Source organism: Echiichthys vipera (assembly GCF_963691815.1).
Source record: "Echiichthys vipera genome assembly, chromosome: 4".
NCBI lineage: Eukaryota > Metazoa > Chordata > Actinopteri > Perciformes > Trachinidae > Echiichthys > Echiichthys vipera.
This window is the reverse complement of record NC_139829.1, coordinates 27,139,516-27,165,436: the sequence shown is the minus strand read 5'-3', so window position 1 is coordinate 27,165,436 and position 25,921 is coordinate 27,139,516. Positions and strand designations below refer to the sequence as shown.

The following is a 25,921-nucleotide window of genomic DNA, read 5'->3' as shown; positions in this document are numbered from 1 at the left end:
GTAAGATTACTCAAGTCAACATGAGTGTGTGCAAGTACAAAGGTATCTTCAAAACTGATACTTGGTTCACTTGACATTTGGTCTGACCTTTGGTTCTGTCTCTCATAGATTATAGGTTGTTGTTTCTCTCCAGTGATGCTCAATAAGATGATTGTTACGGTTATTTTTCCGGTGTGACATTTTGGCACCTACCCACTTTTTTTCCCACTTGTATCTTACTGGCATTGCAATTTAGCCACCCATAATGCAACACTTAGATAAACAAAACTGTAGTAAGTGCACATTCTTTTTGCTCTAAAGGTAACATACACTTGTTCCCACCTCCGTATTTAGTTCTTTCTTTCTAAGTTGTTATAATAATTACAAATGTGTTTTGTGATCACTGGAAAAAAAGCAACAAAGCAAGACATTTCCACAGACATATTTTGCCCTAAATGTCACTTTCATCTTTATACTAGTCTATACTTTTATTAAATGGGTAGCTCAAAACAGGATCAAATCAAATCAAATCTGATTTGTTCATAGCCATGGTAAACTGTTGTGTTCCAGTTAAACTCGGAAGTCGGAATTTCCAAGCTTCCAGTTAGAGACCTCTCGAAGCCCCAACCTCAAAATCCAACATGGTAGTGCCCAGCATCAACAGTAGTTAAAGCTGAAGGAATACACCATTGAATCCCTCTTCTGTCTTATTTGTGTCTCATTAAATCAGCAATACACACGGTATTTTCCATTTTCTATCTGTGGACATGTTGCTAGGGTGTTAGAATGCGTAAAATACCACATAATGCATTATCAACGGGTATTGCTAACCTGGCTAGAGTCCCACCATCCCATTAAATATATTGGTTTTCTGACTTAAACACTGTCCACCCAGATGTGACGTCATTCCCAGTTCTGACCTCTGACTTCTGAGATAAATGGAAAGCAGCATCACACACAACGGCTACATCTTACTTCTTTGAAATAAACTGATAGCCTAACGAAGTTAGCTAGCTAGTTAGTTTGCCCCCTACAAAATAGAAACAATTAAGGTTAACTATGATCTCCTGGGTGGCCTAACTGTGCTATCCCAAAGAAGCCAAAATGAGTTTGAGTGTATGCTTTGATTATTCTGATAACTTTCACTTGGCATCAGACAGCCCTGTACGATGGGGGAAAAGATGCCCTTATCTATGCCCTCCTCAAAGCCACCAGACTTCTTTGACAAAAACAGTAATTTTACCTTAGAAAACACAGTAATTGTTGGTGTACCACTGCATCAGTTGGTTAGTTTGTCAGTGTTATTGTGTGACTTTGGTGAATCTTATGATGGGATCACACCAGCCGTGATGCTAAATTGGCATAAAGGGGTGGTGCAGTTGACCCTTTTCTACTTCCTATCCCCCTACTTATGCCACCCTTGCTTGGATCACACTCAGTCAATTCAGTCTTCATTTTGATCAACATCTGTAATGTTCCATGACTGTGTCTTGCACAGTTGCAACGCAATCGCAGTGACAATATCTGGCTGCAGACACCAAGCAAAATACTCAAATTCTCTGGTAGTTCCTGCTACAGATGGTGTCTTCAGGACCACATTTTGCCATGATGACTCACAAACAAACTCACAAGGTGAGAACAGTCACAGCGTTGCTGTTGCAGCTGGTGACACATACCTCTTAAACAACACTGAACTATACCATAAAATACCATGCTATGCCATGCCGTCGCACGCTGCACCATAAAACATGACATCAATCTGCTCTCTGCCATTTAAACTATATTCCGGAGAGAGCACACATGTCAGACGCCAATTTACACCATTATCAGAACATGATAACCATAATAGTGGCTGTCCTACTGATTCACGTATTTGGCAGGAAATCAAAGTCAGATCCAGGTGTTCAGTATGATGTCAGCCATCTGTGTGTGTACACACAAACAGATGTGGGGCACGGATGACAGATAATCTCTCTACAAAGAGCTTTTACCTCACACATCATTCCATGACAATATTTCTATTATCAGATGCAGTCATAATGACATCACTGTCAGATCCAGACTGTACATTCATAATTTAATATGTGTGTGTATGTGCATTAAACCGATATAATGTGTGAGTATATTTGATTCGGCTTTTGAGGAAATGTGTGTGTACAGTACAGTACAGTACAGTACAGTATAGTATAGTAACACAGGCTATTATATTATGTAATTGTACTGTATAGTACAGTATAGAATGGAATATTATTACTTTCTCAGGCCTCTTCTCTACTCTCATTGCATTTTATTTTGGTGGCAGGGTTTATGCTTCTCAGTGAGGCTGCATTCAGAAGCTATGGACCTGCTTCATGGTACAGTCATCCAGAGGACCTGAGGAAAAAGTGCGATCCAAACCATTATAGCTTGCCATTGTTTGTTCTCTAGTATCCTTGTAGTTTTACGTGTGTTGTTATGGTGACATATTTTATTTGTCTCTCTGTCATCTATGGCTCTGGAGAGCTGTTTGAATTGCATTCACTTGTACATAGATATTGTATGATATTTTACATCATCATTTGTTCAGTATGTCCTAATCTATTCTATTACTCTCTACTATACTGTATATTTGTTGAGGCCATTTTAATTTCTATTACTCTTTATTGGGTAATATTGTAGTATATTACTCTCGGTGATATCTATTCTCCCACTCTCTGCTGAATTAATTCTATTGTAATTACTCACTACTCTATTCTACTCTTCTCTGTCTTTTCTGTTTCACTATACTCCAATAAAGTATAATTGAATCTCTATTCTAGTCTATTACTCTCTACTAGTATAATAATTCTATTTTGTTATGAGTTGTATTACTCTCTAATATGTTCCATTATGTTCAGTTAGTCTTTAAGATATTATATTATATCATATTACTCTCTATTCTAGTATATACTTTTATATTCTAGTATAGTATACTCCATTATATTCTGCCACTCTCTATTTTATCATATTGTAATGACTTATGTCTCTGTGCTATCACTTTCTACTCTAGTCTATTCCATTACTCTCTATTACATTATATTGTAATTATTAACTGATATATTCTACTTTGCTTTCCTCTGTTTCTGTTTGGTTCTATTCTACTTCAATCTATTCTGTTACTATACTTTGTGTTATATTACTCTCTAATATGTTCTCTTTATTTACTCTTTACCATATTCTATTATATTCATCTTTACTCTGTTCTGTTATATTATATTACTCTGGTATTCTGTTCTAACCTCTCCTATTCTCTACTATATTGTATTGTAATTACTAACTACTTTGTTCTACTCTATTCTATTATAACCTCTCTTTCTATTCTGTTCGGTTTTACTCTCTTATTTTCTACATGAACAATAATTGTGATGATTCTCGTCCGCACTGAGATTTAAAAAGCTCAGAATGCATTTAGGGAAATGCAGCATGCCCGCTCCTACGTGCATCCTGAATGAGGCTACTAGTGATATTTGCGTATAACAGAAGCACCGCCTCCCTCCCATTGGACAATGTCTACGTGAGGGCGTGGCAAGGAAAGATGAGAGTTGCAAATCCATGCCCTTACTGGGAAGACATGGAGAGCTATGGACACAGTCTACACGAATCCAGTAGGAATCTCAACTAAAGACATACATATTTCTTCAGTGAAGAAACAAGCCATTTGAGAGACTGAGAGGAAAGAACGGCTGGCCCGGTTGAGGATGGAGTGTGCATTTGAAGCACAGAATCTGATCTCCATTTCTTTGAGGAAAATCCAAAACTCCAGGACGCAGAGAGGAGGCATCAAGCTCCACAAGAACTTGCTGGTAACGTACGTACTGAGAAACGCCAGGCAGTTTTATGTAAGCAAAAACTTGTCGCAAACGCCGAGGACGCATCAGTATGAGGATGTAGCTGCAGTCCGTGAAAGGCAAGACTATTTTGAATTGACGGGGAGCTTAACGGAGTTGGCCGATGACTTCTACTGCAACTTTACTGGGGTTGAGTCGGGCACTTGGCACTGCGGAGCGCATCAGCTCAACGGCCAGCCTGCAGAGGTGGCGCACCAAGACGCATCCGCCTGCGCAATGCTTTCACCAAGTGACTCTGACCTTATGGTTTCGGAAGCCTGTTGGAGTTGTGCAGACAAATCATCCTGGGAGTTACCTATCCCAAACGCACAAGCCAACCAAAAGACTGTCCTGGACTTGGACACGCATGTGGTGACTACTGTCACGAATGGATACTTCCACTCAGACTGTTGCGCGCAGTCAAAACAGCCGCAGGGCGCGCAGTGCTACGCTAAAAAGCGAAAGATGGACACAAGTTATCATATTGTTGACCCAGAGTTTTATTTGCCAGACTTTGGGCCGGTGCCGTGCAAAAGGATGAGGACTGATGACGATTTACATTCAGACTCGGAGCAGTTGGACAGCACAAACATCTCCAACCTGATTTCAGTGTTGGGTTCAGGTGGACTATCTGAGTTTGTGAGTTGGCAGCAGACGGACCTTGAGCAAATATTCGCTGCTCAATCAATTTGTTTAAAACATACACTGTTAACAGGCAGCGGATGGACCAGAGCAATCGAAGCATTTTGATTTGTATTGTTGTTTTTTTCTATGTATCGTTTTATTTTATTGCTTTCAAATAAACCATGACACGACTGCAGCTCTCTCTCTCTCCTCTGTTATTGAAAAATGGTGATGAAATGTGACTATATGGAGCTATCATATCATTTGGGATCACTTTTGCACATTGACATTGCTCATGCCAATTGAAATGATATCCTCACACCCTATGAATTAACTGTACCTTTCATTTAAACCTTATTTTTGTTGGTTATTCTTTTGGGTACTGGAGTCTGTCTTTGGTTTGTAGTTCCTGAAGAAATGAGCTAACGCTGTTTCTCTGGAAAGATGTTGGACGAGCTCCACCATGTGGTCAGTAAAGATCTGTACAGCCTCATGCACCAGATCCACGCAGAATACCGTTCTGTAAATGTATTATTTATATCAGGGTCTGCTTTATCAATCAATAAAAGTAACATATTTTCAAACACTGATGTATTGGCTTTAAATTGCAACTTCAACTCCTCGTGAATTAGATCACTCTAGGCACTTGTTACTAGGTGTATCACAAATATATGCTACATAAAGCTATAATGGCTTTGTATTGTTTTCCATTGCTATCATTTTACCATTATTATAGGATACCATAACCTATAACCGAATTTGTGACTGCCATGATTAAAACCAAATAGAATAGGCCTATATTGTTTATTCTAATCAAATACATAGGATGATGAAATGAGGCATCTTATTATTGCTGAAATATATTTGTGTTTATTATTGAAACAGCAGGCAGAGGCACGCATGTCCCAAACTAAGTACAGAAAAGCAGGACTTTTAGTGGGGAACTCTCAGTTGTTTTCGCTCGGTGGGTCTGAGGGGGGCGGACAGCTGAGATACTCGGCGTGCTTGTCCTTGAGACATGACTGCCCGAGGGTTTCCCCATCTATATTCCCGGGACAGACAAACACTCTAACGCTTCTGTTTGACAAGATGTTGAGTGTTTTTGTCAAGGCCGCGGTGAGTCTATTGTTTATCAGTCTGCATGTATGTTAAGTGCGTAATATCAAACGCGGTAACGTTACGTGTGGGGTTTACGGCTGAGTGACGGGGGTGGGGCGATGCACGGGGACAGCAACAATGTGACTTTATTAAGTTAAATGTAACTCGTGCTTCGGGGTTCACCACTCTATGCTGTTGAAATATCAGTGTTTGTCGTGGAGTAGTTCTCACTTAGAGCGCAATAAAGGCAGCCCTGCAATGTGACATTTTGCATAACATTAGCTTAGCTTAGCCGTTAGCATAACGTTAGCTTCACTTACTGCGCATGCTGCAAAACATGCTGCAAAAAATGACATCGGGGAATTAATATAATGGTATTTTTATTCGCCACAGAGTCAGCCCTTGGTAAAACGCCTGTCTTTATATCCCTAGCTGTGGCATAAATGGCTAAAATACACAACAACGCAGCAAAACACAGTGGTCATAGCGTTTTTATTTTGAAAAGCGTGTACCGGAAGTTGTTTATGGTCGGCTCGGATCAAATGAACATGATGTCCATTAACGTTAATGATTTATATCACGAGTGCTTCATTCGTTTTCCTGCCGTTATCAGTGTATAAATCAGTTTATCTTCAAATCTTATTATATATATATATATATATATCGGATAATGACGTAATATTGGTAATCATTGAGCATAACGGCACATCTGTATGCTTTTATTGTATGTGTTTGTTCTAGAAACCATTTCAAGGGGTCAATTGTGTCAACCTTCTATAAATAAGCACCTGTGGGTCCACCCAATTAGTATGTCTGCTTTACCAAGTGATCAGTTGGTGTCAGTTTTCACACCAACCTACCTGTGCCTTTGCAAATTATTCTAAATGTTCACACAACATGAAATCCTGGTCCTCTCAACCCATTGAGTCATTTACTTTTAGAGGCTTCAATAACATCTGATACTTAACAACATGTTGACACCAGATTTGGCAGCATCAGTCAGCTCTTCAGTCCAATTAATCTTCAGGTTCAACTAGGGAGTGTGTCACCACACACTTCAACGTCACACACTTCAGGCAGCGAGTGTGTTAGGTGTTTTCTACGGTAATATTTTGCCTTTATTTTAGCAGAGGAGAGTTTGTGCTTATTAAGACCATTTTCTTCCAGCTGCGGCCTGGCATGGTAAAGCCATGTCGCCTTGTCAGACCGGTAACACAGATCCCAGAGAGGTCCCTGGTGCACCAGGAAGGTTTACCTAAGCTGCCTGTGCCGGCCTTGAAGAAGACATGTGAACGATACCTGGCTGCTCTGGAGCCCATCGTCAGCGAGGAGGAGCTAGAACATACCCGGCAGCTTGTGAAGGAGTTCCTCAAGGGTGGTGTTGGGGAAAGGCTCCAGAAAGGCCTGGAGCGACGGGCAGGCAAAACAGACAACTGGGTAGATATCTGGGTGTATTAGACAATTATGTTTGTAATCCTGCCTTGAATTAATCTAAACAAGCAGTTGAAAAATATATATAAATGTATATTATATCCTGCTTTCTGACTACTGCTTTTTGTAGCTGTCAGAATGGTGGATGCAGTCAGCCTACCTAGACTGCCGTATGCCAGTGGCGGTCTACACCAGCCCTGGGGTTGTCCTGCCTCGCATGCACTTCCAGGATCGACAAGGACAGATGAGGTGAGAAACCAGGATACACGGTAAAATGACAGAAAAGCTGTCTTGTGTTTCCATGATAGTTATAAATCTTAATTGTCTAGTTAAAAGCCCACTCATAAAGTTGTTTCCCAAAAGTGATTTACACTGTGTTGAAGGGCAGTATAAACAAGCTCATATGAAGCTTGAGTTTCAAGCCAACCTTTGCACAGGCTTCCCTCCACATGCTGGCTATTTAAAGCCTTCCATTGCATTGCTCAGCTGTTTTTGACTACTGTGACCCATGAGTTATGCTGTGAACACAGTGGCCCCACAGAAAATTACTCCAGTGAAGTCAGGGCTAGAGCTGTAGGTGTGGCAGTCAGACACATTAGACTCCCAATTTGTCAGCCAGTAACACTAGTCGCTCATATGGAATGACAGTGTACTTGTAAATGTCTCCATTCAGAGCTGACTGTTGAGAATTGAATGCTCAGAATCATCATGTTTGTCAATAACACAAGAATGTCTTCTGTGCAGGTTTGCAGCCAAATTGATTGCAGGAGTTTTGGAATTTAAAAAAATGATCGACACGTGAGTTTGCCTGAAACTAGAACCAATATTACACCGTTGTAACAGAGAGCTCATTATAACCAGGACTTTGATTTGATTAACAAAACTGCAAATATATAATTTGAGGTGCTGTGTTACAGTGATACCCTGCCTGTAGAGTACCTGAGTGGGAAGCCGCTGTGTATGGATCAGTATTACCAGATCCTGTCCTCCTGTCGTGTCCCCGGTCCAAAGAGAGACACTGTTGTAAATCACGCCATCGGGAAAGCACCTGTCACTCATATCACTGTGGTCCACAACTTCCAGGTACTCTAGATGGCACTGCTGTTCTCATCCTTGTACTTCTCAACATAGCAACAGAAAGTAGCCAATGAACCAGTGATAGTGACATTCTAAAATTGAAGAAATACTGAATCTGTGGCTGAATTAACCTTAACATTAACCTGAACCTGGCCTTCTTCGCCCCACAGTTCTTTGTCTTGGATGTGTACCACAGCGATGGAACCCCACTGACCGTAGATCAGATTTACATGCAGTTGGAGAAGATCTGGAACTCCTCTTTGCAGACTAACAAGGAGCCTATTGGCATCCTCACATCACAGCACCGCAACACCTGGGGAAAAGCCTATACCAATCTAATTAAGGGTGAGCAGAGCAGAGACAAAAACTTAAAGAGCCTGTGACGAAGCACTCCGTATCAATAGATTCATTGTCTACTTGGAATAAATGTAGCCTAAGAACCAAGACAAGTATTTGAGATAAAATCTGTAATGGAGAAATCTTAAAAGTAATTTTATTCCTCCTCAGATAAGACAAATAAAGAGTCGGTCCGTGCCATCCAGAAGAGTATCTTCACAGTTTGTCTGGATGCCCCGATGCCACGGGTGTCAGACGAGCTGTATCAGAGCCGTGTGGCTGCCCAGATGCTGCACGGAGGGGGAGCTCGCTGGAACAGCGGAAACCGCTGGTTCGACAAGACATTACAGGTGGGATTGAGACAATGGCTGAAAGTGATTTACACAACTGTGGTAATGGTTGTAAATTTGAATGTGCTTTTCAATCGTCCTCAGTTTATTGTTGGTGAAGACGGTACGTGTGGACTAGTGTATGAACATGCACCTGCTGAGGGTCCACCCATTGTGTTTCTCATCGATTTCGTGGTTAAATGCATGTAAGTTTCTATCTTTTGTTGATTAGTGTTTTTCCCTTTGTCATATGACCTCAAATGGACTAAATGTTTCATATTTTCTTTAAAGGCAGAGAACGGAAGTAGTTCGGTCTCCGATGGTCCCCCTGTCAATGCCTCTGAAACTGCGTTTTAACATTACAACCGAGGTCAAGAGAGACATCGAGAACGCCAAACAAAATATGAACATGTATGTAAAGTGCAGTTATGATAATTATCATTATCTCCTCTTTGATGTCAGACATTTTGTGTAACTCCTCCTGTTTTGTGTTTTCTTTCCTCAGAATGGTGCATGACTTAGATGTGAAGGTGCTTGCGTTTTCTCATTTCGGAAAAAATGTGCCAAAGCAACATAAGCTAAGTCCAGATGGCTTTGTGCAAATGGCCCTGCAACTGGCCTACTTCAGGTAAGAAATCCCTTTTTGTAGTCAAAAATGACATATCATTTAAAGTTCCCATAATGTAAAAAAAAATATGATTCCATGTCTTTTTTATTATATTATATAGCAGGTCAAGGTGCTATATAAATATTGGGAATGTATCAAAACACTCAATCCAAAGAGAAATGCACACAGCCCGTATTCAGAAACTGCAGACTGGGCTTTTTTAGGAGGGAGGCTTAAAGAGACGGGCTTTGAAAGAGTGCGTCTCAGACAGAGGGTGTATACAGGCATATTTAAATAGACAGTATTTGAAAGGTAATGTTTTAAACATTAAAGGTGTCAAAATACTGAAAAAAAGTGTGTTGAGATTTGCCTCCACAAGGCTCTCCAATATGAGAAATAACTCTTTTTTTACGGTACTAACATGCACACACAGCGGGAATGTCTATCACAACAACAGAGACGCTCAGATTACAGCACACACAGAGAGGGACTTCATTCTCTGCTCAGGACGCCATTACTCCTCTATATCTTTACACAGAAAACAGTTTGCTGCTATAATGATGTTCTGAATATCGAGTACATTGCCTTTAAAGCATGTAAACAAGTAATAGAACCCCACAATACAAGTACGAATCTGAAACTAAGCATAATATGGGATCTTTAGGTGTATTATTACAACATATATCGCATGTGTTGTTTTTGAATTCCAGGATGTATAATATTTGCTGCCCTACCTATGAGAGTGCATCGTTACGAATGTTCAAATATGGGCGAACAGATGCAATCCGTGCCACCACTGCAGATTCGTTAAAATTCATCCAGGCAATGCAAGACCCAGCTAAACAGGTACGGTTAAACCACTAGACTTTCACAATAAATGTATAATTTAAGGCACATAAGCTGTCTGACTTAACAGTGAATGCTGTCAACAGAACACAGAGAGGCTGGCGCTGCTGCAGAATGCCGTTGAAACGCATAAGGAGAACACGTACAATGTGAGAACCGGAGTTTATCAACATAAAAAATCTTTATTCCTAAAACCCCATCTGATTAAACTTAGCTTTACACTTTTAAATTTTATTTTTCAGGCAATTCATGGACAAGCTATAGACAGACACCTCCTCGGGCTGAAGATGCTGAGTATTGAAGACCTGACATCCATGCCTGAGATATTCATGGATACCTCTTTTGCTGTGGCTCATCATTATAATCTCTCCACTAGTCAGGTATATTTATATCTATGAAAATCAACAGTCTCTTATTACTAAGCAAATGATTATTTGTAGTGGTATTTGTTTGCTTGCCCCTCAACTCTGCTGTCTCCATGTCAAGGTTGGGTCCAAGACAGACTGTGTGATGTGCTTTGGTCCAATGGTGCCAGATGGCTACGGAGTGTGTTACAATCCCATGGATGAGCACATCAACATCGCCATCACGGCCTTCAACAGCTGCGATGAAACAAACGCTGCCAAGTTTGCCCAGGCTGTAGAGGATGCTCTGTTGGACATGAGAGCTCTCCTGGAAGACACAGCTACAGCCAAGCAGTGATCCCACTGGCATGGTGTTTGTGTCCCACCAGGCTGTACGGGAGATGGAACTGAACCGATGTCGGGGTCACTGGCAGAATGCCCCGCGGACACAATGTACTGAGTGTGTTTTCGAGCTGAGGGGAAACCTGTTATCAAAGGGTTGTGGGAAGTGTGCAATTATTTATGATGGAATTTCTATATTTTAATATACTGTGTTACATATAAACTTCAAATTAACATCATCTGCCGATTGTAATAGTATAACATTAATTTATTTCTTTGTTTATACCTTACTAGTCCCTGGTGCAGTTTTCAGAATGATCCTGTCCTGGCTTGACTTAAAAGATTTTTGAGTGCCGTGGTTTGGTTATTTTTTATTTCAGGTCAAAATAATTACCACACAGGAATGAAAACAACAACAAAAAAATAATCTTGCTAAAGCGTTTCTACTCAATAGAAAGACAATATTGTAAAGAGTAAATGTACATTGAAAACCGCCTCAAAAATAGTTCATATTTAGTATCAAACTCGCACAAAGGAATATTCAGCTCTGAAGCTTCCCTTGGAATGCAGGTAGTCTCCATGAAATTCAATCTCAGCCATATTTCCAGAGGAGTGCCACTGAAACAGCTGCTGGCCTTTAAACACGCTGGTCTTTAAGACATCCATGTCCCGGATCTGAACAAGAATATAAAAGTATTAGTTATAGCAAGAAGTAGTAAGTAAAATGAAAAAATAGCACAGTAGTTATTACACTTTTTAAATATTTTTAAATTCCTATGAAAGGGATAATATGGAAGCATGATTGTATGAGGTACTTACCCATAAGTACATGCCCGATAATGCTTAACTTATCCAATCATGTAAACTTAACTTAAACATGCCTTTTTTAGGTGGCTAAAATCTGACTAGCTGCTTACCCTATCCACAGCAGTACATTACTTAGCTTCTGTGCCAGACCTCCTATCTGCTTCTCCAAACTGGAAGCGTGCATTTCCTCTATGTAATACACTTGACTGTTGATAGGTATCTCATACAACCTCACTTCCAAAAAATCCGAACTATCCCTTTAATCATACAGCATATTGAAGCAACAACACGTGTTAAAAAGCTCCTCCGCACCATGATGTATGTAGACTGGGAGTTGGTGGAGTTGAATACTAATCCTATGTGCAGTGCTTGGATTTTAATCTTCACCGAGGGAGGGGCATTGATGAGGACTCGACAGGTGTGGTTAGTGTCGGACGTCGTTGGATTCTCAAAGACGCCCGTTGGTGAAAACAGTTGATTGTCACAATCTGCGGGGCAAAGTCATGGCAGAATTCAACTCAGCAAAATATGAGCACAGTCAATGGGAATTGCATTGGCAAAGCTCAAAATAGTTCATATTTGTTGGAACTGTCAGGTGCTTATTCAACCTGAGTCATTTTTTAGGTAGTTAAAAGCGCTTTAAAAAAAAATAGGGGCACAATATGATTCAACACAACAACATTAACTATAGTAGCTTAATCAACGCCACTCTGACAATAATAACAAGGAAAGAACATTTTTAAGTTTAACTATTTTGGCTTCACTGTATTGGCTGTTGTATTGGATTACATTGGACTGTGATAGTGTTCCCAATATTACTTGTAACCTTTATGTTGCAATAGGCTCAGACATTGGTCTCAGTTTAAATCGATTTCAGAAAGCCAGTGAAGCTTTTGCAATATAGGAAATTTCACCTTTTTTGGGTTGCAAAACAAAAACAAAATCCAACTCACCACCCCGGCTCTGCATGTGCTGACCACACAAGCACTCTTACCGTGATGGTTGCTCTTCTTTGTGTTCTTCTGTGAATCGTAGGTGAACACAACCCCGTTCCCAGGGTTGAGCAGGTTTTGACGCACCAGCAGGACGTTGGTTCTGGTGGTCAGTTCACTACCCGCTACCTGCTCGCACTTCCTCACAAATGCCAACCGGTCAAAAAATGCAACATACTCCTCTGTAGAGAGAAATGCAGAGGCAATGTTAACAATGTCACATGTTAATTAAGCTGCAATAGTCGTGACAAAGGACAAAAGCATAATTTATATACAGTATTTGATAAAACTCACTTTTTCTGCAGTTCAAGGAGCCGGATTCCACTTTGACACGAATGACCTCATCTAGGGGTCGACCTATGGATACTGTACAGCGGCCAGTAACATTTCTCAAATCCACCGTGCCTGTTTGCTCTAGGAGTAGCTGTCCACATGCAGCTGGTAAAAAACAGACACTGTAATGATCACCCCGCAGTTGCCACCTGTTATTCTGAGAATGTGTAGTTTATGGGTACTAACTGGGTTTAGGTGTCGGGCTGGTCGTTGTAGTGGTCTGTGGGATGGTGATTGTCTCTGTCGGCCTTGGAGAAGGATGGTCCAATGGGTGCTGTGGCGTAATTGCAGTGGTGACACTTGGGGTGGGCGGCACGTCTCCGCAGCTGCCCATGTAGCAGCCCTGGATGGTGATGGGTTTAGGCATGTGCATACAAAACAGAGGGCTGAGGGGCTCCGGCTTTGAGGGGCCAATGCAGGACACAGCTCTAGACTGGATCCCGTATCCACAGGGTACTGAACACTGGACGAACAAGGTATAACACAATAAACAGGATTCACATTAAAGAACAGTAGCCTAATGCTTAAATGTAGGGTTGCAGTCCTAGGAAAGAAAGCGTGTTCTTAAAGGGCCACACCACTGTGTTTGCAAGCTAAGCTCTTTGATGAGAAGCTGTGTATGATAAAAAACATTTCTGACAAATTTTGAATGCATATGTACCGATTTCGGATATGTTTTTTTTCTTTCTCAATTGGTAATTATTCCATACACCATGAATCATTTGGTGTTACAATATCATAGCATGGTAATGTGGTTTAAGTGCAGACTGATTTGAAAAGTCTCTCATGGTCCTTTAAAACGGGATGTTGTAAAAAGCCACATAGATTTAATTATGTGTCACATTTTCCACTCATTTCTCTTTGTTCTTATCTTCTATTATTAATTCTTTATCTTATCTAAGGACCCAAGTAGTGATCATTTTCAGTGTTGATTAACCCAACAATAAATTCCTTGATGAATCAATCATCTTCTGTATCTATATATATACAAAACCTCACATTTCAGAAGCTGGAACCGGGAAATTTACATTTCTGCTCGAAAAATAGTTGCCCATTCATTTATCAACTGTTCATTTTTCATCTAATCTAATCCTCATTTTCCAGTCCATGTGTCTCCTGTAAGATTATACCTGGCTCCATGGTTTCACCTCCCATCTTAACGTACAGACCTGCACCAGGCAGGGGACTGTGGTGGCTGGTTTGACAGCTGCGTGGCAGCTTTCCTCGGGCACCAAACTCTCCTTGCCCTGGACGAACTGGACACAGGACACAGTCCTCTGAGCTACACCCAAATCACAGGACGCCGTGCAGGGCGATGAACTGAATACCTTCCACCTGGACGAATGACAGTGGGGTTTAAATCATTTGGCTTTGCAAAAATGTATTTCAGATGTGTGTGATTCACCTTGCAGGACAGCTGTGGTCGTTACATGAAACCACTGCTGTGGGTTTGGGAAAGTCACTGCACACGGAATCCTCCACCACCTCCTCCTCCTCCTCCCCTCCTGTTTCTAAGGCACAGTACAGCACCCTGTTGGCCACCCCTCCTCCACATGTTACACTGCAGACTCCTTGCTTATAGCGCCACCTGGTTGTGATAAAAAATGTTTGCAAAGGCTACCTTACTTCTGCAAATGGATACATGGTAGACTAAATACTTGAGACAAATATGAGATTTACTGCATTACACTAAACACTAATATTGTATGTTATATGCATGTCAGGTATTGTGTCTCACACAGGGGGGCAGGGAGATGTGTTGCAGGTCTCGGACTGAGGAGGAGGTTTGGTTGAAGCATCACAGTGAACGTCAGTCACCCTCAGTCTGGTTTGGTGGTCCACACAGGAAAACCACACCTGCAGGGTTCCTACATAAGCATCGGGCTTTGGTTGACCTTATCTCATGAGGAGATGTTGTTTCTGAGAGATGATGAGTCTATGTTTTTCACTTACCATTGCCACAGGTCTTTGAGCACTGGCTGATAACAGGACTCCAGACATACACAGGAGCCTGCCTAGAGCGTGGCGATGCACCAGACTTCAGCAGGGGCTGTTCCTGGTCAAGAAAGACAACGTTTAGATACACGCCACGCTTTGAAACAAGAGTGAGATTTTAGTGATGTTCTACTGTACCTCTCCCTTAGATTCCCAACCAATGGGACAAACATCTACCACACAGAGCACAGAATCAGGTGGTTTGATCTGCAAAGCACAAAAGCTTTGATCCACTTCGACATCCTGACCGCCTTCTGACCGGACACACGACACGATGCGTTTCGCTTCTCCTGGTCCGCACACTGCCGAACACTCACCTGGATCTGACACATGCCATCTGTAAACACATACGTTGATTTTGTGTTTTTAGAAAGTCCTCACACCTTAAATCCTTCATACTCTGCGGTCATAAGAAGTCATTTGACCCATGCACTATCTGTAACTAATAGAGTCTGCCGTGTAGACGTCATACCTGGCAGGACAGTGTTGCAGGTTACATTGTTCGACAGTGTTTGGAGCTGTATCAGGAGGGCATTCAGAATCTGGAACCTTTATCACATCAGCTCCATTTTTCTGAACACATCTTACAGAACGCACTCTCTCTCCTCCACCACAGGAGGCACTACAAGGCCCAAACATCCCTGCATCCCACCTGTAAAACAGTAAATTATTCATGGATCACCATTGGTGCTTGTGGAGTTGTATGTCCATGCAAAGGGAAGAAACAGAGATGAGTATGAACCTTACCTAGGGGGACAGGGGGAGAGATGACAGCTTGTGTGAGGTGGTAAGGCTGGAGGAGGTGTTTTACAATTGTGTTCCTCCAAATGGTTGTTGGTATCTTCCTCTACACAGGTATAAACATGCATCTGTACACCTGTAAAAATACAAAAATACAAAACAGGAAGATCTTCACTTAAAATATTGATTTGTCCTGAGTTTTGGTGTATTCTTTTTCATATCAGGTTTTACACCCCAGTGCTTCATTGTGAACATTTATGGCAGACGGGAAAGTTTCCAAGTCTTAAAGGTCCCATGTTGTAAAAATTTGATTTTGATTTATTTATTTTTTTTATTATAAATCATCTAGGTGTTATATAAATACTGTGATTACGCTCAGTCCACAGAGAAATGAACCCAGCTCCTATTCATAAACTGTGCCTTTAAACGTGACTTCAGGACTTGTGTACTGTGATGTCAAAACTATACAAGTAGAAAGCCACTATAGTGCTGTTACAGTCATTCCCCGGCTGCAATGATGGTGCAGAGACAGAGAGTGCATAGAAGCGTAAGAGCCAGAAAACACTTACCAATCAGAGCAGACTGGGTGACAGAGTTAAAACAGGTATATTCAGATAGATAGTATGAGAAAAATAAAGTGTTTTTTGAACATTAAAGCATGTAAACATGTTCTAGTGGAAACCCAAAATCAGGTATGAACCTGAAAATGAATGTAATATGGGGACTTTAAACACAAAATGGTTCTTGTTGTTGCAATGTACTGTATGCGATCATTCATTTAATCAGTTCAGTGGACAGTGTGTGGCATTTGCTACTGAAAACAACTGAGATTAGAACAATGACTAAATGAATTCAGCATATTCAACACCGCAGTTTATGGGATAAAAGCTGGCACAGAAAGGTCAGTGCTGCTGCACATAATTATAAAATTGCTTCATCTCATTTGTAAAAAGCCAATGGCTCCTCAAACAAAAGAGAGCTAAGACTATAATGTGTAATCAGCTGTGACATTATAATGACCAGCAAATATATTATATCATGCTGGGTTTTCAATATGACTGGTGAACTACCTGATCCACAGGAGACAGAGCAGGGTGTTTTGAAGACAGCCCATTCGCCTTTAGGTGTGACGTCTATCAAGTCACTTTTTCTGATAGGCACATAGAACTGGTAGCTAATGTTTGGATTCGTCCTCTCTCCATATTCTTTTCCATATTTGCGATATACCTGCAAAGAGAAACATAATTCTACTGAGTACATAATAATAATAATAAATGCTGAGTAGTTTTTCTTAACATCCTAGAAAGATGTAAGCTCAATTTTTCAGTTTTCAAATGTTTAAGAAAGTCCGCCTTGTGAATATAATCAATTCATTATTCAAAAATGTATGTTTTTCTTTCCTAACCTGTATGTTTATCTCTTCTGACAGCGGTCCTGGCAGCAGCAGCTCCTCCATCTCGGGCAAAAGGTCAGTGGTCAGGTGGAGGCGGTACTCTAGGCGGCTATCATCCAGTGGGGAGGGGTGGGTCATATTCAGCGCCATGCTGCCTATCCCGGACACAATGTACTGATCCCCAACCATTACAGCTGCGGACACAAAAGCAAAAATAAAACGACTCCAAGGTTTGAGTTCTTGTTTACTCTGCTGTTGAAATGTAAAGCTCTTGTAAAGTAATGACGCTCACCCATGTGTGTGAACAGAGGTGCCCTGTTGACAATATAACCCTGTGTGGCATTCACTGGCAGAGTGAGGAAGGTGGTGTACTCTGAAACATAAAGTACCAGATTAAAACGCATGGAAGATAATACAGGACTGCAACACCAGTACTAATTAGGTCATTGATTACTTTTGCAATTTGTCCTGCACCTGACCTAAAACAGGTTGATTGTGCACACAGCCATTTCACTGTATTATTTTTGCAATTAATAAGTTGACTTCATGTAACAATGTTGTTTATATTCTGTCATTAAATGTGTTCAATAGTTTGTTACCTCTGGCCCGACCACCAGTGTAGGAGTCAGAGGTCAAACTACAAGAGGATCCATCTCCGTCACACACCCCGCACACATCCCTCACTTTCACAGAGTGCAGCACACCGTCACAGCCAAACAGCTGATCAGAGACAAACAGTACATTTAAAAAGGTGTAAGACAGTTAAAAAAAAAAAAAAAAGTGTGAACAAGAAAAACTGCATCTGCTTTGTCATCTACTCAGTCTTCTTTACCTGGCATTTCCCTCTTAGACAAGCAGCCGTGGAGCCAAAGTGAGAGGAGCTGTCCGACCCACAGCGAGTCCCATCCACAAAATGAGCACCACGGCTCACTAGGAAGTTTTCTCCTTTTGATTGGCACATATATCTGCACTGCTCATCCCCTGGTTATAATGAGAAGAGTCAAACTGAACAATGTAAGAATTAAGGTTTTGTCCATTTACATATGAAAAGAAAATGTCCTGAGGCTAACCTTGTGTAAAGCCTATGGCAGGGATCCAGGTATAAAAGGAGGCAGTGTTGGGCAGCAGGTAGAGGGGGTGGAGGTCTGTTTGGGAACACTGCTCTGCCATGAAATCCAACTGGGTGCGCTCACATGGCTGCAAAAACATGTGTGGTAGAAAAGATAAAAACAGTGTAAAAAAAATAAAATATAAGCTTCTCTGGACCGATTATGGTGTCTGTTTGCACCTTCAGCCCCAAACCACTATAAAGGCATTCGTTGATCACTTTTCCCTAAGCTTAATTACTTCTTTGCCTCTAAATTTGCAAAAGGCGTCCCATCAGGGCTTGATTTTTTGGAGGCGTGTTATGGGAGCACAGACTGCAAACTGCCAAAAAAAAAGATCATTAAGTAGTTTAGACATTTTCAGATATTTTACTAAAGTAAGATACTTGTAAGACTGGGAAAATACTCAACTACAAGTACAATTCATGCATTCAAAAAGTATTTAAGTATGAAAAGTATTCACTGTGCAGTAAAATGTTCCCTGTCAGTATTTTATTATATATTATGCTCCTGGATTGATATCACTGCTGCATTAATATGTATGTTGCATTTTATTGTGCTAATTTTAACTCCATTATTACTGTTGGGTAGTTTAATCTTAAACATTGAATTGTATTCAAAAAGATCTGCATGTGTTTGTAGCGCCGCTGTCCCGTGAGAACCACGTAGCTCTAAAAAGTTAACTTTTCATGGCGTTAGATCCAAAACAGCCCTGTTTACAGCTTTGTGACAATGCATTTTCCAGCTGATCCAAGAAGCTTTAAAATACTTTATTTATATTTGTTTATATTAGAAGGAGAATGTTCTCAACACATACAGGAACATTTTATCCTTTAGTTTACCACATCTGAAGAGACATGGTTTTCAGGAAAGGGGGTGAAAACTGCAATCTGAAAAGTAACTAAAGCTGTCAGACCAATGTAGTGGAGTAAAAAGTATAACATTTAACTCTGAGACATTGTGGAGCTGAAGTATAAAGAAGCATAACATGCAAAGTACCCAAAATGTGTACTTGAGTAATCGTATTGTACCTCCACTGATAAAAAAAGTGGGATGATTCTTGGTACATTGATCACTGAGTAAATAGTATTGGCCTACTTTACTGTATGCAGGCCCAATGTAAACAGTAAGAAAGTACCTGCTGGTGACAAAGTTCAGCCTCAATATCCGGTCCCTCACAATCATTCCCTCCAAAAGCCGGTCTGAAAAATGTGACATGACAAAATTCTCAATAAGCTGCAAACTTTGAAACAGCCTTGACACATAAAGCACAGTCACAGGATCTTCATCACTGACTATGACTGATGCTGATCACATTTGTTACCTTGGGTTATTGCATTTCCGTGTGCGGTGAGTGACTCCCCCACCGCATGTCCGTGAGCAGGGGGAGAACTCAGACCAGTTGGACCAGGAGCCATGCACTACCACAGAGGAGCTGAGCTCATCTAAGGACACACAACGCCCCTTCAGACACCACTGGAAGAGAGAAACTCACCTTGTGAACAAACATGCTTGGTCCTACTTTTAGGAAATAACTCAAAATGATTCAAAGGGATAATGATTGCGCCAGAATGACTCACTGATGACTGAGCAGTACCTGATTAGGGGCACACTCTGTCCCGTCCAGCAGTGGGACCAGGAGGCGTTTGCAGGAGCTGTTATCATCAGGGTTAATGTGACAGGACAGGACACGACAAGCTGGCTGATGGAAAAAGGGGACAATATTGCAAACATGACTGAAGCTATGATGTGTATTTTTGATGTGAAATGCCACCTGGTGGTATAAAGCCACTATTGCAGGTGACTTACCAGATCCGGATTGGTGAAAGAGCAGGCTCTTGCAGTGCTACCAAAGGCTATACGACACTGGTCATCAACTCCATAATACAGGCCAGGCTTCCAGTCTTGTAGGGAGCCTCCCAGTGCAGGCAGGTCCTTTACACATTCAGCTTTCCCTTCACTGGGAACATTAATGAAAGTGACATCCCACTTTCAAGTCCAGACTGTAGCAGATTTGTTAAAACTACTTACAGTACAGCACACTGAGAGTTCCCATACTTATGATGTAATAATGTGTAAATAAATGTTAAATTAGAGGCAAATATTACATTGATCCTTCATAATGTGAGAATAAAACAACGAGCTAAAAACATTAATGTGTTATTAATGTCTGTCTTGGAGATGAAATGCCCTTTCAACAGCGCCAGCCACGTCTGCAAGATGAATGAGGGGCATTTTCATGCACAGCTGCTCTGAACAGGTTGGCCCACCTGAAGAATGTGAGCAGCTGCTGTCTGCTGCAGGGAGACCAGGTCAGATCCACACTGTTGTAGCCTCCGTCAGAGGCCATCATGAACCCACTCCTGCCGCAGGTGTTTCCTACTCCATCATGGTTGATTCCGAAACTGGGGGAAAGTACATTAAATATTGTTTATTGTAGGATTTCTGTATCTATCGAGATGGTTGTATCTTAATGAAGTTGCTAAATGGTTTCATCAATGATTCATACACTGATGTCAGAGGCTGCCATGCAATATGCCAACCTGCTCATCAGAATCTAATCTATCATTCAGTGGCACATTCAGGGAGCCAAGGATTGAATCTCCGATCTTCCGATTAGTGGAGGACCCCCTTCTGAGCCGCAGGGCTACTAGGATTCACTTGCAACATGTAAACTTGCTTCATTAAACCTGTCCATCAATCAAGGTCCAGAACTGTTACTGTGGAGGACTGATTCACCATATTATTTTTGATACATTAAATTGCATTATGTTATCAGACTAAAGGTCTGTTGTTTCCTATTATTTCACAGCTTCTTTGCATACTCATTTCTGATTGATCAACCACGGCATTCTATGGTCTGTTATTTCAGAATAGCAGGCCGCTACTGTGTCTGAAAGCCGCTGCTATGGATGCAGTCCTGATCTGGAGGACCACATCCCTCAAGCCATAGAAAGAAGTCAGGTAAATTAAACGTCACCTGTGGCAAACAACCGTTAGCTTTTTGTTGAAATCACCGTCTGGGTGCTGCGGGGTTCTACTCACGATAACGACCGGCTCGATCTACAGTAGCCATACTGTATCCCTACAGTATCCCTTACATATCTTTCCTGGAAAGTGCCATACTAGTTTGTATTAAATATAGGAAAAACAGGAATGTCCCTAAAGGAAAAATCTAAATTTAAACACAATTAAATATTTATTCATCATATATGTATTGTTGGACACTATATTCTCGTATTTGTTAAACTGTATCCTTGCCTGTGGTTAAATGATTTGCTGTTAACGGACAAAAGCACTCCACCATTTAACTTAATTACTGAAGGGGTACCAATTAAACACTGTCTCGTCTGTCCCTGTAATTACTGACAAATTACATAGTTCTTTCCAGGAAACTTCTTGGAAATGATCCATAAAGAAAGATGTGTTACCTAATAAGGTCTATAAGCTGTAATGACAAAATTGTATCAGATATTATAATCAGAAAATATAGAATAGTAGATTCACTGCGTGTGAGTGTGACTATGCTTTACCTGTGGCCAATCTCATGAGTGATAGTGATCCCCAGGTCAAAGCCCGTGTCCTCTGTGATCACACAGCTCCATTCACTGGAGCAAGCCCCACCCAGCTGCGCTACACCCCTGACCTGCTTGTTCCCATCAGGCAACACCAGGTCGTACCTGTTTGTGATAAACACATGGTTTGTTCATTCATAAAACATCAAGAAAACACCACACTTACAATACAGCCAGCTCGATATAACACACCTTGTGATGTATAACAGAAGGTCAGCGTGTAGTGGGTCTGTATCGTTTGAGGGGTTTATCCTTCTGCCCCAGTCACACACACTTCTGAGAGAGGAGGTAATGTTGGGTGACATTTGGATCTCTGGCTGGAAGAGTGACCACAACAATAAAAGTAAGGGAGGGATAATAAAACATAAAGAAACTGAGTGTAAGGAGATTCTACTATCACATTCAAAGTCACTCTGAATGACAGCATACGGATATTTAAGTGACACAAGATCTATAGGAGTTTTAGATTGTTGTAAATACTACTTCTAAAGTAGTATCTAAAATTCTGCTCATTTATTTATTTATGAACTGGATTTTACGCTGCTTACCTCTGGCTCTGACAGGATGATCATGCGGACCAGGTGCACCCTCATGTTGGCGCCCAGGGCCATGTCTCTCAACAGCTCTGAGGCCTGGGTGGAAATTGGAAAATAAGTCAGATGATTATATTTCAGGATTTCAGTGTAATGGCTACAAAGTGGCATCTATTATAAAGAAAAGGGATTGTTTGTTTGGACGTAAGGGCTCTGTGATGTGATGTTCATAGGTTGACATGTTAATGCACTTTGTTTTGTAGCCTAATACGTTCTTTATTTAATAGGCCTATCATCAAAACTTTTTTTTTCTTCCCTGGAATACTTTTTATCTTTTAGACAATTTATATTCATTTATTTATTATTTTATGATCTATTTTACTTGAAGTGAATTATTTTATTACTCTATCCATCCCTGTTTTCATCGCATTTCCCCATACATTTGTTTCAAGGCACACAGATGGAAATCAACAGTATGTAGACTGTTCTGCACAGACTTACAATGTTGAGGTTAGTGAGGATGTATCGTTCCGTATCCTGCTTGTGGACCTGCTGGACGTCAGGCCCCACCACCACCAGCAGTTCCAGATGTGTGATATCAGGCATCAGAGCCGACCGACGCAGCCGGCCACTCACTGTAAACGAGGTGAAAACACAGTATACGTATATGTTTAGTAGGACTTCTTGAATTTGTAGTGTCTAGTCTTTTATTATTATAAAGCCGGTCAAGATGCTTCATAAATACTGAGAAAGTATCAAAAGACTTCAATACGGACGTGATGTAAAAACTATACTATATACAGTACATATACACATATACTAGTGTATATATATATATATATATATATATATATATATATGTATAAAGTGCTGCTACTGTCATTCCACAGCTGCAATGACGGTCCAGAGATACAGAGCATGCAGATGTGTTAACCAATCACAGCAAATAGGGCATTTTTTTTTGGGAGGGGGACTTTAAGATACACGCGTGTTCTAGACGAGATACAGGTACATTGAAACAGACAGTATGGGAAAAATAATGTGTAATTTTTTTACATTAAAGCATGAAAACATGTTCTAGTAGAAACCCAAAATACAAGCATGAACCTGAAATTGAGCATGAAGGGAACTTTAAACAAGATGGTGTTTTAAAGTACATATATCACACTGCATTACACCATCACAGAAAGAAGATAGTTCTCATTGCACTTCACTTCACACAGTTCAGCCATACAGAGACATACCTGAGGCATCAGTGGAAGAACCAGGAGAGGAAACTATGTCTCTTTGACTGGAGGAGTGATGAAAAAGCTTAAAGAAGACACAAACCGTAACACCATTTTTAGGTCCCTTAGAAACAGTAACTTTGAACTTGTGTAACCAAATATAGATATGTGGCCCAAATACTGAATAAAAACACTTTTTTTTTTATTGCCAAGTACATCCAGTAAAACATAGGCCTAGTTATGACTCTCTGCAGGTTTTTCACAGGACGATAAACAGTTTAAAGTTGAAGAGTTCAATGTACTTTGCAGAAGTCCCGAGCAGTGACCGCAGTGCTCCTGTTCACCCAAGGATTTCCACCTACCTCTTCCAATGGAGAACTCATTAAAGCGGGGAAGCCAGGCTGCAGTAATAGCAGAAAGAGCAGAGTAGTAAAAAACATGTTTCCCCTCTTCCTGTGCTCTACCTGCTCTGCTCTAACATTAGGACAATCTGTGATCCTCCTCTTCCCGGCCAAGAGGGTATGAGTAACATGTTTATGTAAATAGGGACAAAGTTGATGAGTGACATACGTCATTTGCTAGTTTTTTTTCTAACTTTGGGAGCAAGAGGGCAGCCCTCATTGGTTGGGGTTCCTTTGTTTTGTACCGTTGACTAATTCAGGTAATTTTTTTGCCGTTTCAACACTGAGCATTGAAAACTACGGAGGATGAGAGAGAATCAGCGATGGCAGCTACATGCTTTATTTAGTCACCACATTCCACTTTTGGATCCAGCCTGTATTTATATTTAGGCCTTTCACAGCTGAAATCACTGCTGAATTAATCCCAATTATCATAAATGACATTATGTGTTGTTTCCTGTTGTAGCCATTAGAGGGCAGACATGACCCTGTTATTGGACTGAAAGAAACTGTGAGGGAACAGAAGCGCATGGACTCTTCCACAAGAGTGTGACAAAATAACATCCCTTATGTCCATGCCTGACATAAAACACATAAAGTGGAAACTATAAAACAACAGCAAAGCTAAAATTGACAAACTTGATCCCAGGCTGGCTTTAATCTGACGTGAATGATATTCCTGTACTATTTAAACTGGCCAAAATGACAGGCTTTTCTCTCTAGACTCATAGTAGCGATTTTATTTGAATAATTTACAGTTATTTTAAAGACGGGCAGCACTTCGGGGCGCTTCTACCTACTCTCTACCTGGCGTGAGGCTAAAACATGGTTTAATCTCTTGGATGTTTCTAGCAATCTTGATGTGCAAGCAGCGGTGGTGGGTGGGGAAAACAATGTTGAACAAAATATTAATCAAAGCAGAGTATTTCTTCAGATTATTTTTCAAGGGCTTTTATTTCCTTTTTCTCTCGGAGCAGTTGAAGGATAAGAGTAAAGGGGGTAGAGAGAGGGGATGGCATGCCAGGGCTGCAGTACTGAGCCTATATGGGGCGTGTGCTCTACCCTCTGTATGTTTTCAAGTCTTTTACATACTTTAGAACTTGTGTGGAGGACTTTAAATATCATCAAGCTTTACTTTCTTTGCTTTTGATGATACAAATATACAGTAGTAAAGCTTACAGTACAGCTTGCTTAATAAGAAACCATTTCCTCCCGCTATGATAATGATACTAATGTCCAGAAATGACCAGAATGTATTCCACCATTTAGATAATCTCTACAATGTTGTTTCACCACACTCCAAAAAGTGTTTGTCCTCTCTTTCTTCTCCTCTCCATCCCCTTGCTTCCTGGGGGGGAAGAGTTTATCGCCATAAAGTTAGGATTCAAGCCCCATTTGCCAGATATCTGCCTGTTGTCAGTCTGAATTAACAGCTGGGTGTCACAGGCATTACACCAGCATTGTTGCTTCCATAAAACCTCAGTGCCCTTCTGGATTTACAGAGCAGACTGCGGTAAGTGTTGTTGGACCCGAATGCCTGTTCAGAAGAGGATTACATATTTATGATCCTAAATTATATATATCTAGCCATATGGGATACTCAAGTGGGTACAACAGATGACGCCTCGGGAAAATGTTTGGTTGCAGTTAATGAAGGAGGAAGTTGCTCATGGAATGAGATTATTCATGGAAAAGTGATGATCTCCGTTATGCCGTTAGACCACACTTTTGTCCTCCTTCCCACTCTACCAATTTTATCATCAAAATCTGTTATTGTCATCCTCCGAAAACCTAGAGTTTGTCATGTAAAGCCCAACCCCTCAGTGTTTCATTTTGAGATGCATTCATGTAGAGCGGCTCCGGCTTGTACATAAAAGGGTTCTCGTTCATCTGCTGCCTTTTGTCATTCCCTCCATCTGTCACACTGTTGTAAAAAAATAATGCGCGCAAAAAAAATGTCA

General features: G+C 40.9%; 3 protein-coding genes across 3 annotated transcripts; 2 read left to right on the top strand and 1 right to left on the bottom strand.

Moving 5' to 3' along the window:
• Nucleotides 1-3,582: 3,582 nt before the first annotated feature.
• Nucleotides 3,583-4,819, top strand: LOC310946700 (immediate early response gene 5-like protein). Its single transcript, XM_083913239.1, has one exon. The coding sequence runs from the start codon at nt 3,696-3,698 to the stop codon at nt 4,572-4,574; it is 879 nt and encodes a 292-aa protein (XP_083769365.1). The 5' UTR covers nt 3,583-3,695; the 3' UTR covers nt 4,575-4,819.
• A 609-nt stretch (nt 4,820-5,428) lies between these two features.
• LOC310945737 (carnitine O-acetyltransferase) lies at nt 5,429-11,207 on the top strand. Its single transcript, XM_083911933.1, has 14 exons — nt 5,429-5,564; nt 6,714-6,983; nt 7,108-7,226; nt 7,722-7,775; nt 7,895-8,060; nt 8,225-8,399; nt 8,562-8,740; nt 8,825-8,925; nt 9,011-9,130; nt 9,225-9,347; nt 10,037-10,172; nt 10,259-10,321; nt 10,415-10,552; nt 10,659-11,207. Exons 1-14 carry the CDS (start codon nt 5,538-5,540, stop codon nt 10,872-10,874), a joined length of 1,887 nt encoding a protein of 628 aa, XP_083768059.1. The 5' UTR covers nt 5,429-5,537; the 3' UTR covers nt 10,875-11,207.
• Nucleotides 11,208-11,377: 170 nt separating this feature from the next.
• adamts13 (ADAM metallopeptidase with thrombospondin type 1 motif, 13) lies at nt 11,378-23,999 on the bottom strand (the record flags this gene model as incomplete). Its single annotated transcript, XM_083913090.1, has 29 exons — nt 11,378-11,533; nt 11,978-12,153; nt 12,660-12,839; nt 12,952-13,095; nt 13,177-13,453; nt 14,121-14,325; nt 14,396-14,578; nt 14,729-14,858; nt 14,944-15,046; nt 15,124-15,322; nt 15,458-15,637; nt 15,733-15,862; nt 16,797-16,953; nt 17,132-17,313; nt 17,412-17,492; nt 17,719-17,839; nt 17,952-18,100; nt 18,190-18,316; nt 19,364-19,427; nt 19,550-19,701; nt 19,823-19,927; nt 20,035-20,185; nt 20,496-20,630; nt 21,759-21,905; nt 21,993-22,117; nt 22,349-22,432; nt 22,835-22,968; nt 23,578-23,644; nt 23,922-23,999. 29 exons carry the CDS (start codon nt 23,997-23,999, stop codon nt 11,378-11,380), a joined length of 4,122 nt encoding a protein of 1,373 aa, XP_083769216.1.
• Between the last annotated feature and the right edge of the window lie 1,922 nt (nt 24,000-25,921).

Coding starts and splice junctions, on each gene's coding strand:
- LOC310946700 (XM_083913239.1), top strand. CDS start 3,696: ATGGAGTGTGCATTTGAAGCACAGAATCTGATCTCCATTTCTTTGAGG.
- LOC310945737 (XM_083911933.1), top strand. CDS start 5,538: ATGTTGAGTGTTTTTGTCAAGGCCGCG. Junction 9,131..9,224: donor GCCAAACAAAATATGAACAT/GTATGTAAAGTG, acceptor TTCTTTCCTCAG/AATGGTGCATGACTTAGATG. Junction 9,348..10,036: donor CTGCAACTGGCCTACTTCAG/GTAAGAAATCCC, acceptor TTTGAATTCCAG/GATGTATAATATTTGCTGCC.